Below are 20,425 nucleotides of genomic sequence, written 5' to 3' on the forward strand. Positions count from 1 at the left end.
AAGAGAAAAACCCCTGCATTTGAAGCATGCAGGAGTTTCTTCCTAACTGCTCCTGAAGAAGTACACAGTTACATTCAGGTTCAAATCTGGGAGAAATCTCCTGATCCCTGAGAAGAATGTAGTCATGTCCACAATTCTCCATGCATGCTACGTAGCTCAGGAATGCATTTGGTTTCTAGTGGACTCACTGAGGCAAAGCAGCTGTGGCACCACACAAATGCAAACCTTGGCTTAGCTAGTATAATCAAATCTCTAGCTAATCTCTAATGACCAAAGTTAAAAGGTTGATTTTCCACTGACACCTGTAGGACAAGACTGGACATATTTGCCCAAACCCTACATTCTTAACTCAGGCAGAATTTCTATGGACTTGAAAAAGAGCGAACTAAAGGATTTGTCTCTTAGGAAAATAAGAACAATTTGAAGCAAATATTTTTAATAAGTCTTTAGATAGTTTTATTTCCATTTTTGCTCAGAGATTAAAATGTTATTACATATCTTGAGGGAATCAACTCACTGCAGATCAAATAATCTTAACTGTCACAAAAAAATAAAAACCAGAAAAACTGACACCATAGGTACAGGTTCAAATGAGGCTGCTTATAGACATTAAAAAACGCCCAGCGCTTTAATTTCAGCTCGTCAGCCAGAAGAGGCATCTCATTAGTTTGACTGAATCAGCTTTAGATAAAAGCACCAAAAAGCCCCACTGAAGTGCCCAACCTATACAGATGCTAGGGAGCTGAGTCACACTAACCTGCTTCATCTTCCAGTAAAGCGCTGGGTTTTTTGTTTGTTTGGGGGGTTTTTTTTTGGGGGGGGGGGAGGGGGGAGAGTCGGGTCACATCTGTCAGCGCCCCTAGTTATTCTCAATGGGAGAGAGGCAAGTTAGTTTCCACATATTATGGGGTAAGGACCTGCACAAAAGCAGTTATCACAGAATAACAATGTAATTCCCAACCCTATTTACTTCACTGTAACTTGTTCATCTGCCTATGCCATGCATATCAAAAACTAGTATTTCTTCTTAAACAATTAGTAAATTATTTAAAAAAAACAAAACCACATTCAGTCATTCACTGAAGAGAAAAAGAAAAAGGCAACAGCATTAAAGTCTGAGGGCTCAGTTTTCCAATATTATTAACACTCTGAGGTATGCTATTGGCTTGCATGAGTGTTTAGAGGACTAGGCTTCAGAAACCAACCTACCACTTTCAAATCCATACTAAACATAGACAATTATTTTTTTGTTCTACTGCATTTTGATGTATAGTTTTTCTTCCATATTATCTTAGCAGGAATGACATGCATGCAGAGGTACAGCAATGAATTGATGCTGGATTGAATACGCATCAAACCAAAAACTGAGGCATTTGACATATACAAAGCAATGTATAGCTTTGCATAGCATGCTGCCATAAATATCATCCATGAACTACATGAATCCTAATAATCATTTGTATAAATAGGTCACTTATTGTGCAACTCGAGATACATTTGAGTTTTTGTTTTTTTGAAGAAAATATAACTATTAAAATTAAGTTGGGGCAGCCAATCCAGTGTGCAGAGATACTGTAGTGGTATAAATACAGAGCTGCAGGGTTATTATTGGTTATGTACTGTTCTGTATTTGGTTTGCAGTTATCCCAATTTGTATAAATACTACAATTTTACTAAGAATATGTAAATCCTGTTGCACTGACTGGCTCTCATACTTTGCATATTCAAGGTAATTGTGAGCAGTAAACATCCTTCTGCTCATCTGCTGCAGGGAGACAGACAGAAAAGGTAAAACTTGCATGAAAAAACAGAAAGCAAATGAAAAGGGGCCTATCAAACTAAACAAAGGAAAAAGATATTTTTAAAAACCCTAAGTCTCGTTGATTTATTTCTTCTCCTCCCCCTCCTCATCCCTTTTTGCCCCTTCCAAAGGCATGAAAGTCTCATGTGTACAGTCTAATGCCCTGTTTCTTCACATTTAGAAACAAAATCTTATATATATCAGGTGTGGGCAACATATGGCCTGTGAGCCAGGTCCACCCTGCCAACTGACTGGATTCAGTTTGCAGGCAGGTGCCCACCAATTGATTACATCCAGCCCACAGTGCTCCACACAAGGCCAAGCCCCACCCAGGACAGCTGAAACCACACTCCTGCCTGCCCCAGCCCTGACCAGCACACAGCTTTCCGGCGGGGCTGCTCTCAATGAAGCTATCCAGGTACTGGTCAGCTCTCCCCACCTCCAGTAGCTTTTCTTCCACCTCCTGGCCTTGCTGCACCGATATGGGTAGTGACTGCAGTTGTGGGGTTGTGCGCCAGGTACCACATGCCCAGCCAGGCAGGGGGGCAAACTGTAGTCGAGTGGTTCCTTCCTCAGTGCCCAGGTGCCCAGGGCACCAGTCCCAGCTCTCTACCGCCTTCCACTCAACTCAGCTACTCAAAGGTGGCTGCTCATCATGGCAGGCAGGCAGAGTGGGTGAAAGGTGGCTGGGAGCTGGGACTGCAGTCCTGTGTGCTAGGGCAGGAGACACCTGACTGCAGCTTCCCTCAACCAGGCTGGGGACCTGCTGCCCAGCATGCATCCCCATTGCTTCCCTGCATGACCTGCTGCCTGGAACAGCACACCAGGGACAGGATGAGAAGCTACTGGAGGTGGGGGTGCTGAGTAGTACCTGGGCCACTGCAGCTCACTAGTAGCAGCCCTGTTGGGAAGCTGTGCGCGTTACCTGGGGCTGGGCTGGGCAAGAGCAGGCAAGAGAGGGCAAGAGAGGGTGGGACTCAGCACCATGCAGAGTGACATGGGGACAGTTGTGGGGGGCAGACTGCACCTGTACCTCCTCAGTGAACTCTGCTGCATATGCCTCCTGCCCCCACCCCGACCAGCTCCTGGAGCCTAGTACATGGGCAGCCTCCACCCCCTCCACACAATATACAAGAGTAAGGCTTTATTTTGAGCTATGCAATCACTTCTGTACAGAATACTCAAAAAAAAAAATTGTACCAAATCAGGACAAAAATTAGTTTGAAATGCAATTAAAATAGGTTATAGCAGATGTTTGATATTTAGTATATGATTTTTATCTGTAATTTGTCAAAATTATATCTTCTGAAAGATTGTGCACACATAGCCCTCAACAGCTCACCAAAACTCATTACATGGCCCTCCAGCTGAAATAATTGCCTACCTCTGCTTTATATTCTGTGGATAGCCCCATTAACTTAAAGTGTAATGTTAGAGAACATTTATGTAGGATTAGCAGCTTGACCCTTCTTTCCAGTTCAGTTTTGAAACATAAGGAAAGCAAAAATACACTGCAGAGAATGTGTCCTGCACTGCAGGAAGAGCGTAGAAAAACGTAAGGAAAAGGAAGAGCGAGAAGCATGATAAATGGAAATTAGTGAGAAGACCAACAGCACTGGACACTTGCCTATTTTTTAATCATCACTTTCAGCAGTTTACAGTAACTTTTTTGTAGGTTTATTTTCTTTCATTGAAAATTTCAGAACAATAGCTTCCAGTCGCTTCCTGTTTGTTCAGTAATAAACAGACACCAAGCTAATGAACTCTTTGGCTATTGGTTTTGAAATGTGTTAAGCACATTATCATTTGGGTTCTAAATTTATTCAATCTCAGGTTATAGTTAACCCTACAAAACAGGAAACAGTCACAAAACATTTTTATAATATATTTTGGTTCCATTTTTTAAACCCTACCTTTATTCACGCTAAGGAAATACCTGTAAAGTTAACAATGCGATATACAATTTAATAATAACATTTAATAATAATTTAAAGCAATCCACTTTAAATACAAATGAATTAAAGTTGTACTCTGTCAAAACTCTTTCTGCAGAAGTTTTATCCAAACTCTCTATAATCCTTTGTAATTTTCTGGCCTGAAAACCTTTACACCTTCTGGAGGAACTTTCCCTCTATGTTTTATAGTTAAAACATCTGATTACTATCTGAGGCTCCCTTTACATGTTAAATTTATGCCATGATTAACACATCATATTATTAGTGGCAATATGCTACATGTGCAGTGCACACTTAATTTAAGGTGCCATAAAATAGCAAACCAGCTATAAAAATGTTCCACATGTAATGCAGAACATTTTTATGGCTGTTTTGTATGGTGTATTGAATAGAATGTGTGGCAGATCTAGGGCTAGGGCTGACAATCAGCTGATTCAAGTTAATTCAACTCAGTGTCAGCTCTGGTACCAAAGTATACTTGGGCCTGTCAAGATCCCAATTCAGCTTTATGGCTAGAGACAACAATCAGCTGACTGTCAGCCCTGGCCCCAGACCCAAGGGCTCCCCCTACAACAGCAAGTATAAAAGGAATGATCCCCGATTTCTGATCTCAAAACTGTACATCCTGCCATGCCTGTAGGGCATGGTAGGAAGTGCAATTGCTGGGATCATGGATCAGATGCCAGGATGCTTTTAAATGGATGTGTGGAAAGGTATGAAATTATTTAGTATGCAGCTGATGCCATAGTCATTCCAGTTACTGAAGTAGTGTACTACTCAACTACTGCATCTCTCCATAAGTATAATTAAATTGACATATTAGCTTTATGATTTTATTGCACCAACAAAAACTTTTTAAAAAACAGAAATAAGAGTACCATACCCCTTTTACTCCTTTCAGGTCTCCCTTCAGCAAACTGTCCAATGGGAAAGTGATTATGTTGTTCATATTTTGAATCTATAAACAAAAATAAGTGACATTTTAGTTAAACATTTGAATAAGCTACACAGAAATGTACATTCTTTGGCCTCACTCAAATATTTAAAGGTCTAATAAGTGGTGGCAACCATCAGTCCTCCTGGATCATGGTGCATGCATGACGGCCACCCAGACCTTTGATGCATATGCCTAGGCAGGAATTTTTCGGAGTGGAGAATACCCAGACTTTCCATCCTCCCTGTAGGCCACTGAGACAAAATCCAAAATCTAAACTGAATCCAGATGCTTAGTGTCTCCATGGCAGCAGTTGTATAAGTGTCTGGGAATCAAACCCAGGTCTTCTGTGTGATAGACAAGGATTCTACCACTGAACCACAGGGGATACTAGCTTAATAAGTAATCTCATCTTTACATTCTCTTCCTAATACTGTTGGCAATTATAATCAGAGATGGGTACAGTATGATTTTGTTACAACTACTTTAAAAAACTTTAAAACTAAACTAAGTATCTGCAGATTTAAAGCTGGCGGGACTAGGGATAGCAGCCAGTTACTCATCCAATAAAAACTGCGGAACTGGACAATTAACTTCTGTATTGCCCGATTTTTGCTTAAGTTATAACATTAATGCTACAATGCAGTTTTTTCTACATTTAGTGTATTTCAACCAGTTATTGTTGATCATCTACAGACAGTCCTTGGATTTACGACACAATTGGTTCCTAAAAACAATGTCTTAGGTCAAAATGTTGTAACTCAGAATCAATTTTCTCATAAGAAACAATGTTATAAATAGGGGATTGGTTCCTAAACCAAGGCCTGACACCCTATTTTCACTAAAAATACCCCAGAATTTTGTACTCGATCAATTATAGATGAGTAACATTGCTATTTACATATAAATATAAATACATTAGTGTAGCTATCATATTGATTTGGATTGACTTATTTGATGCGACTTTGCTGGACTTTTTGAAGGGCTCTTGGCTGGAGTCTTCTCAGGAGTCTTGGCTGCAGGTTTTCCTGGAGTCTTGTCTGCTTTCTTAAAAAAAGGGTCCAAGGAAGTTTGGACACATGTTCTCCAGGGAGATAGGTGACACAGCGAACTTGTTCGCTGGTGTGGCGTCGCATCAAGTGTTGTAAAGTCAAAACTGACGTCGTAAAGTTGAAACACGGTGTCAATTTATAAAGGTTGTAAAGTGAGAAATGTTGTAAGTTGAGGACTGCCTGTATCTGTTTTCTAGTCTCTTAGGGCAGGGGTTTTCAACCTTTTTTAAGAAATGTACCCCCAGCAGCTGGATGGGGGGGGGGGGGAGGAGTGGCACACAGCTGGAAGCAGAGCAGTGAGTGGCAGCATTGGCCACTGTGTGAGAGCTTCCCCACAACCCCCCTGCATCCTGTTGGCCAGGTGATGCCTGCGAAGCCCACAGAGGGGCACCACTGCCCTTGACCCCCATCTCCCTACTCGTCCCCCAGCCCTGCTCCTGGTAGGTGGCAGTGCAGGATGGTGGGTGACGGCACTGACCTACCTCTTAGGGCCTTCCCAAGTACCCCCGGGGGTATGTGTACCCCTGGTTGACAATCTCCGTCTTAGGGGTCTGATCTGCAAATACATGCTTTTACACGTTCATACTCTATTCATACTCATTCAGTAGCAGTGCCACTACTGCACCCATTGCTGCCAGAACAGATGGGGCCCAGAGCCAGCATGTGCTCTGGGGCCCAAGCCAGACCCAGTGGCAGAAGCAGTGATGGCGCAGGTGCCATGGAGCAGAAGAGGAAGGGGGCAGAGGCAGGAGTGGGCAGAGGCAGACAGGACTTCTGCTGCAGCTCCAGCTTCTACTTTGATCCTAGGTAAGTGCTAGAGCTAGAGCTGGAGCAGCAGCAAGAGCAGCTGCCTAGCCCTCCCACTACTTTGTACTCAAATTCAAACCGAGGGACTTTCCACACTCCCACCCCCTATGTTGACTGGGGTAAAAAACCTCATCTTGGATTCAAGTAAATATGGTATGGAATGAGGTCAAAGAAAAAAGTGGACTCATAATAAAAAGAAGGAATTATTTTGCATCACTCAAAAGTAAATCCATCAGCTACTTAAATAGTAGTGTTAATAATCTCTTAAGGGAGTTGCATTTGGTTTTCCTTGGCCAAAAAAAGGATGATGCAAACAGGAACTTCAAGAAAGGAAGCTGAAACTGGGTAACTAGGGAGAAGTGATTCATTTCCAGTCTGGAATAGTACTTAAGTGAAATGAGCTCAACGTCCCAATGCTGTTCTTAGCAAACAGCTATGGATGACCACAGCAATCTCTCACCCCAGCTGGCATTGAACAGACCTATTTGTTAAAAGTGAGCAGAGAAGCCAAAGAATATATATATTCTGTAAACATTTTCACATTTAAAAACTTTTCTTTGCATAGGAGGGATGAGGCACTTCACCCAACTCCTATGACAGACTACACCAGGGGTTTTCAACCTTTTTGGATGACTGTACCCCTGGTGGCTGGACCCATAGCAGAGGGAGGGCACGGTGGTGTGTGGCTGAACATGGAACGGTGGCAGCCGCGACATGCAAGCTTCTTCTGCCCCCCGTGTCTGGCCAGGCAGGCAGTGCCTGTTCAGCAGCGCAGGATAGTGTATAACAGTACTCCATCCCCACCTGCCTGTGCATACCCACTATGGCCTTCTCACGTACCCCCGGTTGACAACCCCTGGACTACACTGCACTGTTCTCACTGATCATGGCCATTATAGGCTCAACAGCTTGAGAAATGTTACACAATGCTGGAAGTGTTTTGGCTATTTCTTACCAACTCCTAAGTCATGTTCAGCATTGTCCTATATACACAACAGCACAGTCATGTTTAACCGCGATCAACTCCTGCAATGTAATCCAGCCTTCATCTGGCAGATATAAAGCCTAATGCACATAAACCCCACAGACAACTGAAGACTTCCACTGAAAAAGACTAAACAAAACTATCAGATTGGCAAAAAGCAGGCCTTTACTTTGTAAATTTCTCAATTAGCTAATAACAAATTAAAAGGTACAAACTAACAAAGCATGCCCTCACAGTTTTGGCCCTATTATTATCTGCATCCTGGTGATTTTGAAACAAACAGAAGGCCCAAGATTCTGAAATATCCTTCCCAAAAGGCTTCAGGAAAAATACTACAGATTTCATGCTGTAAGATTTACCTTCTCACAAATGTTTTCTCCCAAAAATTAGAAAAGAAAAATAAAGTAAAAAAAGAAACTGCAACCTCCAAAGCAGAAGCCAGCAATAATGTCAAGAGCATTACAAAACACTAACTGGTTTTCAAGACAGTTGTCAGGTTTTCAGGAGAGTTCTGACTACTCGGTAATTCATGTATGATGCATTAGAAATGCTTGCAAAACTCATCTAGTCAAAAAAAAAAAAGTTTAAAAGGGGTAATAGAGTCTTTCTGCAAATATGACAGACTAAGTAAGTATTTCTCTAAAATGTCAATGACTTGGTCTTTCTGCTCATTACATGTATATTACTTACTATTTACTGAATGTCCTATACACTCCTCTTTTCATACTGGTTGGTAGCCATAAAGTGATAAATTACATCTAATTCGATGAATCAAACTGGCTCACATCCATACATCAAGATTGGAATGCAAGATAAAATTGTTTTTACTGCTTCTAAGATTTTTATCCTTAACTATAAAAAAATTCTCATTTTAGTACGTAAAGGAGCATTCTCTTGCTGCTGTTCCCACTCCAGATCACCCTGAACTGTACAGAAAGTATAGACTGCACAACTGATGCCAGTGCCAATGTTGCATTTATATTTGCATCATTTCATTTTTAAAAGCTGATGAGAAGGGAGACACTAATAGTTTCTCAGAGAAGCTGAGAGAGCAAATCGCTCTGATGCCAGAAAAACACTGGCAACTTCTGCATACTTTAAAAAAAATAATTGATCTGGTTTCAGCTTCCAACAGTACTACTTTCATAGCCACACTTTTTTCATCTGACAGCTTCCAATAAGATAAGATGAGTAACTTTATAAACTTGAGAAGACTGGGTGGGGGGTGGGAAGGGAAGGCAGAGGAGAAAGGTGGCAGGAGGGACAATGTGGAAATAAACACAGCTGCTAGAATCTGTATTAGACACAAGCAGCAAGCAAACTTTTGCAAAGAAGAAATGAACTGTAAGCTGCTTTATCATATAGCAAAACCTGAAATCCTTTACTTAATAAACTTTTCTCTTTACTTCAAAGAGGCATACTCCAATATTTTGGACCTGAATGGCTACAGTACTTTCCACAGTTGTTATTTTAAAAAAGTAATCATTTGACTTGACTCTCTAAATTATTTCAGAGTACACAAGTACACAGAATATTTTAGACTGAATTAGAAATAGATTTTTTTTGCACTGGAATCAATATGCTACAAGTGTATATACATTATGGATCACACCACCATTCCTCTACTTGAGGTCAGAGTCATTCACCAGGCATTAGGGTTCGTTAGCAATTGTTAGTACTACCTTGCCACATATCCTTGTGTCCTTTAAATAATTCAAGTAATGTTTAATTATTTTTTAGTAGATTCCCTAAATCATGCAAGATTTTTAGTGGTACAAAGCCAGTTAACACTAGCAGAAAAGTGGCCAACAATTCAGGTTTACATCATTTTCAAAGTAAGGTATTAGTAAATCTGACCTTGAAATCTTCAACATTAGTTACATAGTTAAATGCAATTATTTACATCGATTTAATAAAAGAATCATCCAGCATCTTATCAAAAAGAAATAAACTAAACCAAAAAGCAAAAGAACAAACACACTAAAAAAACAACCTTGCCATGTTTCAGAAGATTAAACCTATACAGGTGTGCATGTGCACTGTACACACTCCCTAACTAAAATATTGTAAAATGGGAGAACTGTTTTGCTTTCTGAAGCTATATATTCAAGCTAAAAAGAACTGTTAATCAGTGGTAGTTCATGCCACTTGCCAATGGTGGATCATTCCCCACAGCAGTGGTTCTCAATTTTTTTTTTCTACCAGGACCCATTTGTAAACATCAGTGGCCAGTGCTGACCCAGTATCCCTCACTCCTGACCTGCTGTCCCCCACCCCCAGGCCCAGCCATGTGTGAGGTATGAGGGGGCCCCAAGCAGCCCCTCGCAGGCTGAAGTTCTGCTAGCCTGCAAGGGAAAAGCCACAGTTTCCTGCATTTTTCTCCTTTAAAGGAGAATCTGTTTTTAACATTTGTTTGCAACCCTTTTGATATATTCTTGTGACCCACTTTTGGGTCACAACCTGTGGGATGCAAATCATTGCCCTACAGGACCATATCAACCTAGACTGAAGCACAGACTTCACAGACATTAGAGCTAGAAGGGACCTCACAAGATCATCGGGTCCAGCCCCCCACCCAAGGGGCAGGAAGTCTGCTTGGGTCAAAAGATCCCAGCAAGATAAGGATCCAAATGTGCCTTAAAGGCATCCAGAGTAGGTGCTTGCACCACTTCTGGGGGGAGTCTGTTCCAGACTTTGGAAATTCAGATGATAAAGTTTTTTCTTATGTCCAGTATAAAATGGTCTTCCCCGAGTTCGTGACCATTAGACCTTGTCCATCTGTTCACTAGGGCACCCAAAGACAATTCTCCCAGTTCCTGGTCCACACCCCTAATATATTTATAGGCTACCACCAAGCCCCCTGAGCCTTCGCTTTTCCAGGCTGAAGAGTCCCATGTCTCTCAGCTTTTCCTCATAAGACTTGTTCTCTCGTCCTCTGATCATGCTTTCTTCTGGACTCTCTCAAGCTTCTCCACATCCTTCCTAAAGTGTGGAGCCCCGAACTGGATGCAGTACTCTAACTGTGGCCTCACCAAGGCCGAGTACAGTGAGAGTATGACTTCCTGAGTCTAGCTTGAGATGGATTGATACATACAAGCCAGGTTTTTGTTTGTTTTGCTGGCTGCGGCATCTCATTGGTGGCTCATGCTCAATCATGACCCCCAAGGCCCTTCGGTCGTAGTGCTAGCAAGTGTTACACTGCCAAACCTATCAGTGTGATGTGGCTTGGTGGGTGTGCATTGGTGGCTGCCCATCTCAGTTGAGCTCAGTTTAAAGGCCTTTCGAGTAGGTCAGCCATTCTGGCCAAGAAAATCTTCTTCCCCATTGGAGTGTGGTGGAGGTCACTGCTTCCCAGCAGGCCAGTGCCTCCACCTCTGAAGTACAGGCTATAGTCAAAAAAGCCAAAGCCTTCGCTATGGCACCAGTGCCACAGTCTTCTATTGACTTTATCAGTTTGTCTCTTCCTTTTGTGACAGTGACCCATAAGCAGCAACTAGAAAAACTGAGGGAAAATCTACCTGCATCCCCAATCTTGAGCCCCGTCCCCAGAGCCCTGTAGTCACTCATGACTCAGCTTGGATTGCTCTAAGCTGTGTCATTTGTACCCACATGGATGAGAAGCATACAATAGTGATCGGAGGGCTGAACAAGTTTTTTGGATCCTCTGTTACATCCTGGATGGGGGCCTCTGGGAGGCAGGAGACCTCATGGGCCAGGGGGTCAGGTCACATCTAAATGATGGGTTTCTGCCACTCCCTTGACACACTTAAGCTAAACTTAATATCATTTCCTCTTTCCTCAGTATTCACATCATTCATGTATTTCTAAACTACTGTTTCTCCTCCACAACCATTAAGTCACCAAGCTAGCTCTCTTAAGCTTTCTTCTTGAATCATATTTAGCTCTTGATCTTTATTCTCTTTCCTCTGAATTTTTCCCAGTTTGTCAGTATTTTTCTAAAGAAGTCAACACACTCTTCCAGGTGCTGCTGCGTCAGTGATATAAAAAAGTATTATTTTTCTCTGTTCTGTATAAAAAGCTCATTACAAAAGGCATATGTCGTTATCAACTGTTTGGATCAAGTTTTAACATCAATCTCCTCCCCTACAGCAGTCTCTCATTGTTATCAGCATCCAGATTTTTCCAAGTGGTACGCAGATGTCAAGCAGCTTGCCCCTTGCTTATACCTGGCCCCCTTGCCAGACCCTTCAAGCTCTCCCCACCTTCCACAGTGTGCAGATTTCATATTACTGTGCTTTTAACTCAGCATTTTTAATGACAATTGACTTTAAACAGAGAAAAAGAATTCACACATTCATGCACGCACAGATAAAAAGGAGTTGTAGGAGGATGGACTGTTACAAGCGGTGTTAGTTTCTTTGTTTCTATCTTCATAAAGAAAGGGTAAGAAACCTATACAAAATTGAAGCTCTCTTGGGACAGAAGAGAAGGGAGACAGGCAATTATAGATTATCATTTTTTCCAGGGAACAGTGAAAGAGTAAGACTAAAATAAAAATGTTTAAAGAGGAGGCCTATCAGATTGACTGGCCTTTCTCCTGACCCAGTATCCACACTCTAACATATCACTTTGCACTTACTCAGTTCAAGAATCAGAGTAGTTAAAGTTATGTATGACTGGTGCACAAATTGGGGTTAGGGAGAACTTTCTGGCTAGGAGAGTGGTCAGGCATTGGAACAAGCAACCTAGAGAAGTTGTGCAATCTCCATGCTTCAAAATTTTCAAAAGTATGTTAGACAGACACTTGGCTGAGATGGTTTAGTCAGGAATTATCATGTCTTGAGTAGGGGGCTGCACTAGATGTTCTTGTGAGGTCCCTTCCAGCCCTGCCTTCCTGTTACCATATAATCCTAAATACCCCCATAGACCAGGGGTAGGCAATTATTTCAGCCGAAGGGCTGCTTGCCACAATGGTAGCCCCACCCCTTGACAGGTGTCCCACCCCCTGGTTACCATCTTGGGATCAGAAGTCCCACCTCCTAATCCCTGACCTTTTCCACTGGAAACCCTTCCCCTTTCCCCCAGAAGTTTTGTGCTTTTGTTTTGTTTTGTTTGTTTTTTTTGGAGGGAGGGGTTACCATCTTGGAACCAGGAAAAACCCAAATCATATACTAAAGTCAAACATCTACCATGAAGTATTTTAATTTTTTTTCAAAAATTATTTTTGTCCCAATTTGTGTGGGTTTACATAGTGTGTATAGATGTGATTACAAATAACTCAAAAGTAAAGTCTTACCTTTGTCTACTGTGTGTGGGGTGTGCGTCTGTGTGGTGGGATGTGGGGTGTGTATGTGAGTGGGTGTGTGTGGGGGTGTGTGGCTGTGTGTGTGTGGGGAGGGTATGTTGGGGGGTGTATATGTGAGAGGGTTGTGGGGGGGGCAGGCTGTGGGTATGTGTGGGGTTTGTGGGTGAGGGAGGGGGGCCCTCCCACACAGCCCCCTCCATGGCGCACAGCTGCACCACCATCAGCAGAAGCAGCAAGAAGTGGGCCCTTGGGGTGTTCATGGCCTGTGCAGGCAAAGCTGCCAGGTGGCATGTGGCTCCGGCCAGTTCCAGGCGCTGCATGTGATGGCAAGGAGCAGAGCCAAGCCAACCTTCCTCTATCATGCAGGGCTCAGGTGCAGCTCCTGGGATTTGTGCACTACCAGGGAGAAGCCCCACACAATGAAGCCAGCTGCCTTCCCCACTTCTTACTGTAACATGCAGTTCACAGGACTCTGATGGAAGTGGCAGGGAGCCCTGCTCCCTGCTTCCCGGTGGAGTGTTCTGACAAAATGAATACCAAGCAAGCTATCAACCAGGAGAGTGGTGCTCAACATTTTGGCCCCACAGGCCAGAGAAATGGTACAGGACTGATCTGCAGGCAGGATTGGGGTCCTGCCTTGACCCATGCTGCTTGATTTAGCATGCAGAGCCATGGGCTGTGGGGAGCCCCATGGGCTCAATGAGCTGGCACTGGGGCCCAGATTTGGCCTGCAGGCCAGGTTTGGGCACCCCGAACCAGAAATGTTGCTGACAAGTTACACAGTTTAGCTCAAGTAAAGTATTGTGTTATTCTCCAGAAAATACTTTGCCTACCATAAAAGTATCCAAAGGAACAGTAGGTGGACTTTGTAAATATTATTGCTAATCCAAAGGAAGCTTAAGGAAACTTTATAATTGGGGAGAGAAAGGGGAGATACAAATCTGCAGAAACTGATCAAAATCAATATGGTACAGATAGTAAAGAGTTACTCATTTTGAAGACATACTGATTATCACTGTATGATATCAAAAAGTCATTCAAAAGTTTGTTTTTTTTTAAAATCACTGGTTCCCAAACCTGACGAATCAGAGAACCTGAAAACAGTTCTCAAAACAGAACATAGTAGTATCTCTTTAAAATATATACATAAACAGTGTGACTGTGTGTGTGCGTGCGCACACACACACACGCGCGCACACACAAAAATCACAACTCTCAAGGCCTAAACTTCAACCCAAGTTATATATAGTTGAATCACTAGAAATGAGAAATAAATTTTGGATACAAGAAAGCAATAGATTTTATCCAGATGCTGCAATAAAGACCCTTAAAAGATCAAAGTGTTCTAGGAAAAACAACTTCAACAGCTATAGACACACACAAAAATGAAAAACTGATAAAAATAACATACTTTTAAAGATTTATTCATTTTTTTCTTTCTGAAGGAAAGCTTTTTTTCCCCAAAGCTTTAGAATTGCAGCTGCAAATGGCATCCAGCTACTATGCTAACAGAACACAACAGCTCTCCAGACAGATATTTTGCATTTAATGCAAATACATTCAGAAGAAATGACAAAGTTAAACTTGACTTAAGTTTAAAGTCGTATCAGTGGTAATAGGTTGGTCATCTGCTCCAATCTGATTATGTTGTCTCACTGCCTTGCACATGACTTCCATTCAAATACTTCTGAAGAGATACTTGTTCAGTGCCTTATGGAACCCAGAGGGACAGGTGTGGGTAAAAAGAATGGTTTTCAACAACAGCAATTCTCATGCCTTTGACAAGTATATTGGTAAAATTATTTACGTATGAAACATGCAGAGTGCCCATAAACTCATTGTAGATCCAGCACACTTCCAAACACTGTAAGGAGATTGGAAGACCAAGAGGATTTTTTCTCAGAGAGGAAAGGAACTGAATGGGGAAGGAGACATCAGAAAGAATGAATTCAAACATTTAAATCAACACTGTTTACAACACTAAAAGAACCATGAGGTTCTCCAGGGCACTCCTCCACCACTTCCCTGATTCGGCACCAATCCTAGTTGAGAACCACTGTTACACTGCTTCAGCCTAACACAGTAGGTCTCATCAAGGTGCTGCCATTGTCACCCAGTAGAAGTGCCCCGAACACCTCGCGTACAGCCAAATTGAGAAGTTCTGCAACATGTTCAGATGCTCCTTCTTCATTAGGGTTATCTAATAAATCTAAAGCAGGCAGGAAAGCCCATTCACTCTTGCTGCAACCTTTCCTGGTCTGACCATTCATGGCATCTCCTGGAAAGTCACGCTGGGCAAATTGAACCATCTCATGCTCCTGTTTCTAAGAGGAGCATGGGGCCAGACCAGGAAGGGTTGGAGTATAACTGGACTCTCCTTCCTGCTTCAGGTACATCAGGTAACCCTAATATAGGAAGTGCTACACTTGTGCCACAACCATTCCTGGCCTGGCTGTGCACAAATCGTGGAGCACTTACTTAGCCATGGCATCTGCACTACAGAACCCCTGAAAGGATCTTACTGCACCCCCAGTGAACCACTGCCACTAGCCCACTGACTTGGACTCATGGAGAACCCTAAAGGCACTCCTGTCCCACTCCACTGTGGGCTGCAGGGAGCAGCTGCAGAGGATACCAGGCTCAGATAGGAGCAGAGGTGACATACAGGTTCCCCCTTCCAGCACCTTCTCCCTGCCCCCTCAGCTTCAAGGTGCCCCCCAATGGCTGGGAGCAAGCAGTGGAAGGCAGAACCCACCTGCCAGACACCACAGCTATCCCTCATTGATGCAGGTACACAAGAAGTCCCCACTCCCCCTGCCTTCCTCCACCCGCCCCCCCCCCCCCGCAGCTACAGGGAGCAGCTGCACAGGGTGCCAGGCTCAGCCAGACACAGGAGAGGAGGCACACCAGCCCCTGCTCCTTACAGTCACCCCCACTCCTCCCTGATGTCCCCCACAGGCCAAAAGCAGGCATTCGGAGGAACCTATGCACTGTAACCACTGCCCTAAGCCGAGCGCAGGTCCCCATGCAGCTGCTCCCTGCAGCACAAGGCAGGAGGGATTCTTGGGCTCCCCCTGTACTTGCATCAATAGGGAACAGCAGTGGCAAGGGGTGGTTTCTCCTTCCAGCTCCTGCTCCCAGTCAGCAGGGATCACAGTTGGGGAATGGCAGATACAGAAAGCAGAAACCAACCTGCTGCCACCACTGTCCCCACAGCATCCCATGCAGCTACAACCTGCAGCTAGAATGGTGTAGGACTAGCTCCAAGACTCCCCCTGCACCTGGATCAGCAGCAGTAGTGGAAGAGGGGTGCTTCTACACTACTGCATGCCTCCTGGATCTAGCCCTGCACAGCAATGAGGCTTTTTTTAAATAAAGCCAACTAAGATTAATAAAGAATCATCCAAGGCTCTTTCTAAATACCACTTGCTTCCTGTAGCCAGTTCTTTGTAATGTCCATTTAGAAAAAAAGGCATATGCTCTTTTGAAGCAAATTTTCAAAGTCAGAGGCTTCTCAAAGAGAACCATTTTACTCAAGTAGTATGAATTACTTATGGGAAAAGTTAAAGAAATGCTGTCATCTCATTTACTAGAACAGCTTCAGGGTTATCACCATGAAGCTCTTGTACAACAATCCCCTGGTTGGATCATCATACTCAGCAAGTACTAGTTGGATCATTGCACTTGGCAAGTAGTCCTCAGTCTGAATGTCTGGTTGAGAGGAAGTATTAAGTAGAGTTCCCCAGGGGTCTGTCCTGAGTCTGGTATTGTTTAATATCTTCATTAACGATTTGGAAGATGGGATTGAGTGCACATTTAGCAAATTTGCAGATGACACCAAGTTGGGTGAAATTGTAAATACTCTAGAGGGCAGGACTAGGACTCAGAATGACCTGGATAGACTGAAGTAATGGCCCACAATCAATGAGATAAGGTTCAACAAGGTCAAGCTGGCACTGTGTGTATCCATAGAACAACACAATATCTTACTTGATCTAAACTGCGCAACTCCTCAGCAACGTTTCTAGTTCAGGTATGCCCACTCTGACCTGCAGGCCAAATCTGGCCCCCAGTGCCAGCTCATTCTGGTTTTCTGCTCCCTGTCCTCTATAGATACAAACCCCAACACCTTTGTCCTCTATTTTTCTCTTGAAGAGAAAAAAACAGGACATAAAGGCATCAGGTTTCATATCAATAGAGGACAGAGGACAACCGGACTGTCCTCTATGATGGCCATCCTAGCCCTGCTCTCTCCCTTGCCACTGGGGCCTCACTCTGCACCCCCACCCCACGGTAGTGAGGAAGGGAGTGGGCCAGGGGCAGGCCCTGCAGAATTGGGAAGGGGCACAGGATGGAGTCACGAGCAGCTTGTCTGGGGGGGTGCAGGGAGGGAGGGGCACACAGCCTGGGAGGGCATAGAGGTGTGACACCCCAGATCTGCTCACAGGGTGGAGCGGGCTGGGGCAGCGCTGGGCTCTTCTTGGTGGGGCTGTTGGGCCAGGCAGCAGTGGTGCTGGGAATGGGGCTATGGGTGGGGAAGGGGTGCTACAGGCACCTGAAAATTCACCATAGCTTCCCTAAACTCCCCTCCTAGCACCACCGCCACCCACCCCAAGCACAGCACGGGCCAGCCCCCACAAGGAACAGCTTAGCATAGCCTCCCAGCCCCAGCTCACAGCAGCAGCTCTCCCCGCCCCACCCCGTGTAGATCCTGGGCACACAGCCCCCATGTCCTCAGGGGGAGGGGGAAGTCTGCACCGGGCTCTTTCTGGCTGGGGGGTTGGGCCGCACTGTGCTTGGGGCAGGCAGCAGCAGCGTTGGGATTGGGACTGGGAGGGCTACAGTGAATATTCAGGTGTCATAGTTGGGGATGGTCCTGCTTTGAATAAGAAGTTGGAACAGATGGCCTCCTGAGGTCCTGCCAACCCTAATTTTCTATGATTCTGTGTTTCCTTTTGCATTCTCTGAGTAATGAAAAGCAAAAAAAGAATCTGCCCTTTCAACTTATTATGTTACTCTATACACACTATGTTATATCATGTAACATGTTATGTGCATACCATTATAAATAAATATGTAGGTAGGTAGGTACGTAAGTAGTATGTAATATTATACACAGACGGTTACAGACTGATATTCTTATACGCTGGATGCATCCAGGATATTTCATGACTATTCATATTCATGAATATTAGAGAGCTCTCAAGTCCTATTCACTTCAGTAACTGTCAAGTATACCTAAACAGAACTTACTATTATGTTCTATTATCTGTAGGGTGCTAGGATTTCCATTTTTACAGAAAACCCCCCAACAATCCAGAGTCCTTACAAACCATTTAGATAATACAAATGCAAGATATGAAAGGAAGGTAAAACCAATGTGAAGAGAGAAACAGGGGTCAAATTTTTAAGTTCCAAAATTTTAAAACAATTGTGTGCACCTAATAGGCATTACATGCACTTCCCTGAAGATTTTTGTACTTTTTATAGTTTTGCTTTGTTTTTGTTTTTTTTAAAGAAACATATTCCAAACGGCCAGTCTGGACCCAGTGCCACCTCACTCCCAAACTTCTGTCTCCCACCCCCAGGACCCAGCTCCACAGTATGTGTCTGCAAGGGAAAAGTCACAGTTTCTCACATTTTCTCCTTTAAAGGAGAATCCATTTTTAAAGTTTGTTGATCCATTTTTAAGTCTGTTCGTGACCATTTCATATATTCTTGTGACCCACTTTTGGGTCATGACCATGGTTGAGAAACACTGCTCTAAAACACTCATATATTTTTCGAGATGAAGAGCTGTTGCAGTTAACAAATAAAACCAAATACAAACACAACCTCTATAGCCATGAGCCTTCTTGACACCGTTCTAATTGTAACATTTTTCTTATTCCAAGTAAATTCTTACCAAGTTTTTGAAGAGAGCAGTCAATTCCTTTGTAAATACAGAAAATTTTAAAAATGCTGTTCCTAAATCCGGGTCATCCCTGCAGACACAGTTGCCCCCAAATTTCTCCAATGCTTGAGTGTACTGTTCTTCATTTTCCACATGAGCTTCAAAAAACAAACAAAGATTGTTGCCACAAGCTACAAGATATTAATGAAAGTTACAACTAAAACATATGTAGCTTTCAGAGCATTCTCTTGCTAAAATAATTTTACATGTTAACTTGATCAATGCTAAATTAATAGAGGTGTACCAACTGAGATTTTTTGGGCTGATACCAATGGCCAATTTTTAGCGAGCAATATAAGCTAATACCATCCGATTCCAATATACAGCTGGGCAGCTTGGGAGAGCAGCATCTTGCTGATAAAGCTGTTGTGTGGGAAGGGGCAAGGGGGGGAGAGAAGGGGAGTTGGGGGGTAGATCAAGGCCCCTGGGTGAGGGAGGGAGTGGGGCTGGGGCAGCCACTGCACAGCTGAGGCAGAGTGCAGGATGGAGCCATGAGTGGCTCAACTGGAGGGTGCAAGGGGGGGGCAGGTCCCACCATTGCATGCACCCCAGGAGGGCATGGGGGGACATGTGCTGTCTGATTGGTGTGAGGGATAAGGGCAGGCTGCCACTGCGGGCTGGGGCCAGGGCTGCACCAAGCTCTTCCTGGTGGGGGGGGTTGGCTGGGGTACTGCTTAGGGCAGGTGGTGCCAGCACTGGGAGGGTCATATGGGGGATCTGCAGCCACCCCCAAAAAACACCATAGCCCCTGCTCCCAGTGCTACCACTGCTCACCCCGAGTGCAGCCCTGGCCTAGCCCCCTGCCACTGGGAAAAGCTTGGTGTAGCCCTGGCCTTCAGAGACAGCCTGCCCTCACCCCGTGTGCAGGTGTGGGGGCACCCCCCCCCCAATGGCCTCCTGGGGGTGGGGGGGGTGCCCCCAGACCTGCATGGCATGTAGCAGTGGAACATGTCTCTGCCTCCCTGTGCACCCCTTAGATAAGCCACACGCAGTTCTGTCCCACACCCTACCTCAGCTAGGCAGCCCCTTCCTCAGCCCCACTTCCTCCCTCACTGTGGGGGCCTCAATCTGCACCCCCCCGCATGCTCCTTCCCTCACAACAGGCTTGCCAGCTGGACCCAGCTTCTCTCCATACTGTCGGGCTGCGCTCCTGGCTGTCTGCATGCTGTATTGCGGCTGCACGCATGCACGGGGCATTTATCAGCAACGTTAAATCGGCCACATCAGCCAAAAAAGCCAATTGCCAATACTGTCAATTTTCCTTGTATCAGTGCCAATCTGATATGGGACCGATGTATCGGTGCACCTTTATAATTTAGTAAATACTGCTTAATTAAACATGTTCGTTAAATTGTGCACCAAACTAATTCTTCACTAAGATCTTCTTTTTCTTCTTCAGTTATGAGCACTGAAAAGGCATATCTTACTCTAGATTTTTTAAGGAGGGCTGTAATGTTTACCACTGAAAAAATCCTACTCTATTTCCTGAAAAGTTTTTTGGAAAGCAGACAAATGACTCATGGAACAACCTGTGAAATACACTCCAAATGATTCTCTACATAAAGCACATTCATTCCTCAAAAAGTGGCATATGTATTGTCCAAAATGGAAAGTCTGACATTCTGTAAGTAACAGTTTAAAATGAGAATAACCCAAGCTACGTACAGGTGTT

At 44.0% G+C, this 20,425-nt stretch overlaps 1 protein-coding gene across 2 annotated transcripts in view; it reads right to left on the reverse strand.

The window, feature by feature from the left end:
* The window catches only part of ASAP2 (ArfGAP with SH3 domain, ankyrin repeat and PH domain 2), a 171,764-nt gene that overhangs the window by 97,534 nt on the left and 53,805 nt on the right, over positions 1-20,425 (reverse strand). For both annotated transcript variants that reach the window (XM_090032346.1, XM_090032337.1), the window contains exons 3-4: positions 18,706-18,851; positions 4,640-4,714 (exon numbers count right to left, since the gene is read on the reverse strand). In XM_090032346.1, the coding sequence (XP_089888472.1) occupies positions 4,640-4,714; positions 18,706-18,851 (221 nt within the window). The remainder of the gene's footprint in view (positions 1-4,639; positions 4,715-18,705; positions 18,852-20,425) is intronic.

The sequence above is a fragment of the Crocodylus siamensis genome, chromosome 1 (assembly GCF_052110815.1).
Source record: "Crocodylus siamensis isolate JL-2025a chromosome 1, ASM5211081v1, whole genome shotgun sequence".
Taxonomy (NCBI): Eukaryota; Metazoa; Chordata; order Crocodylia; family Crocodylidae; genus Crocodylus; species Crocodylus siamensis.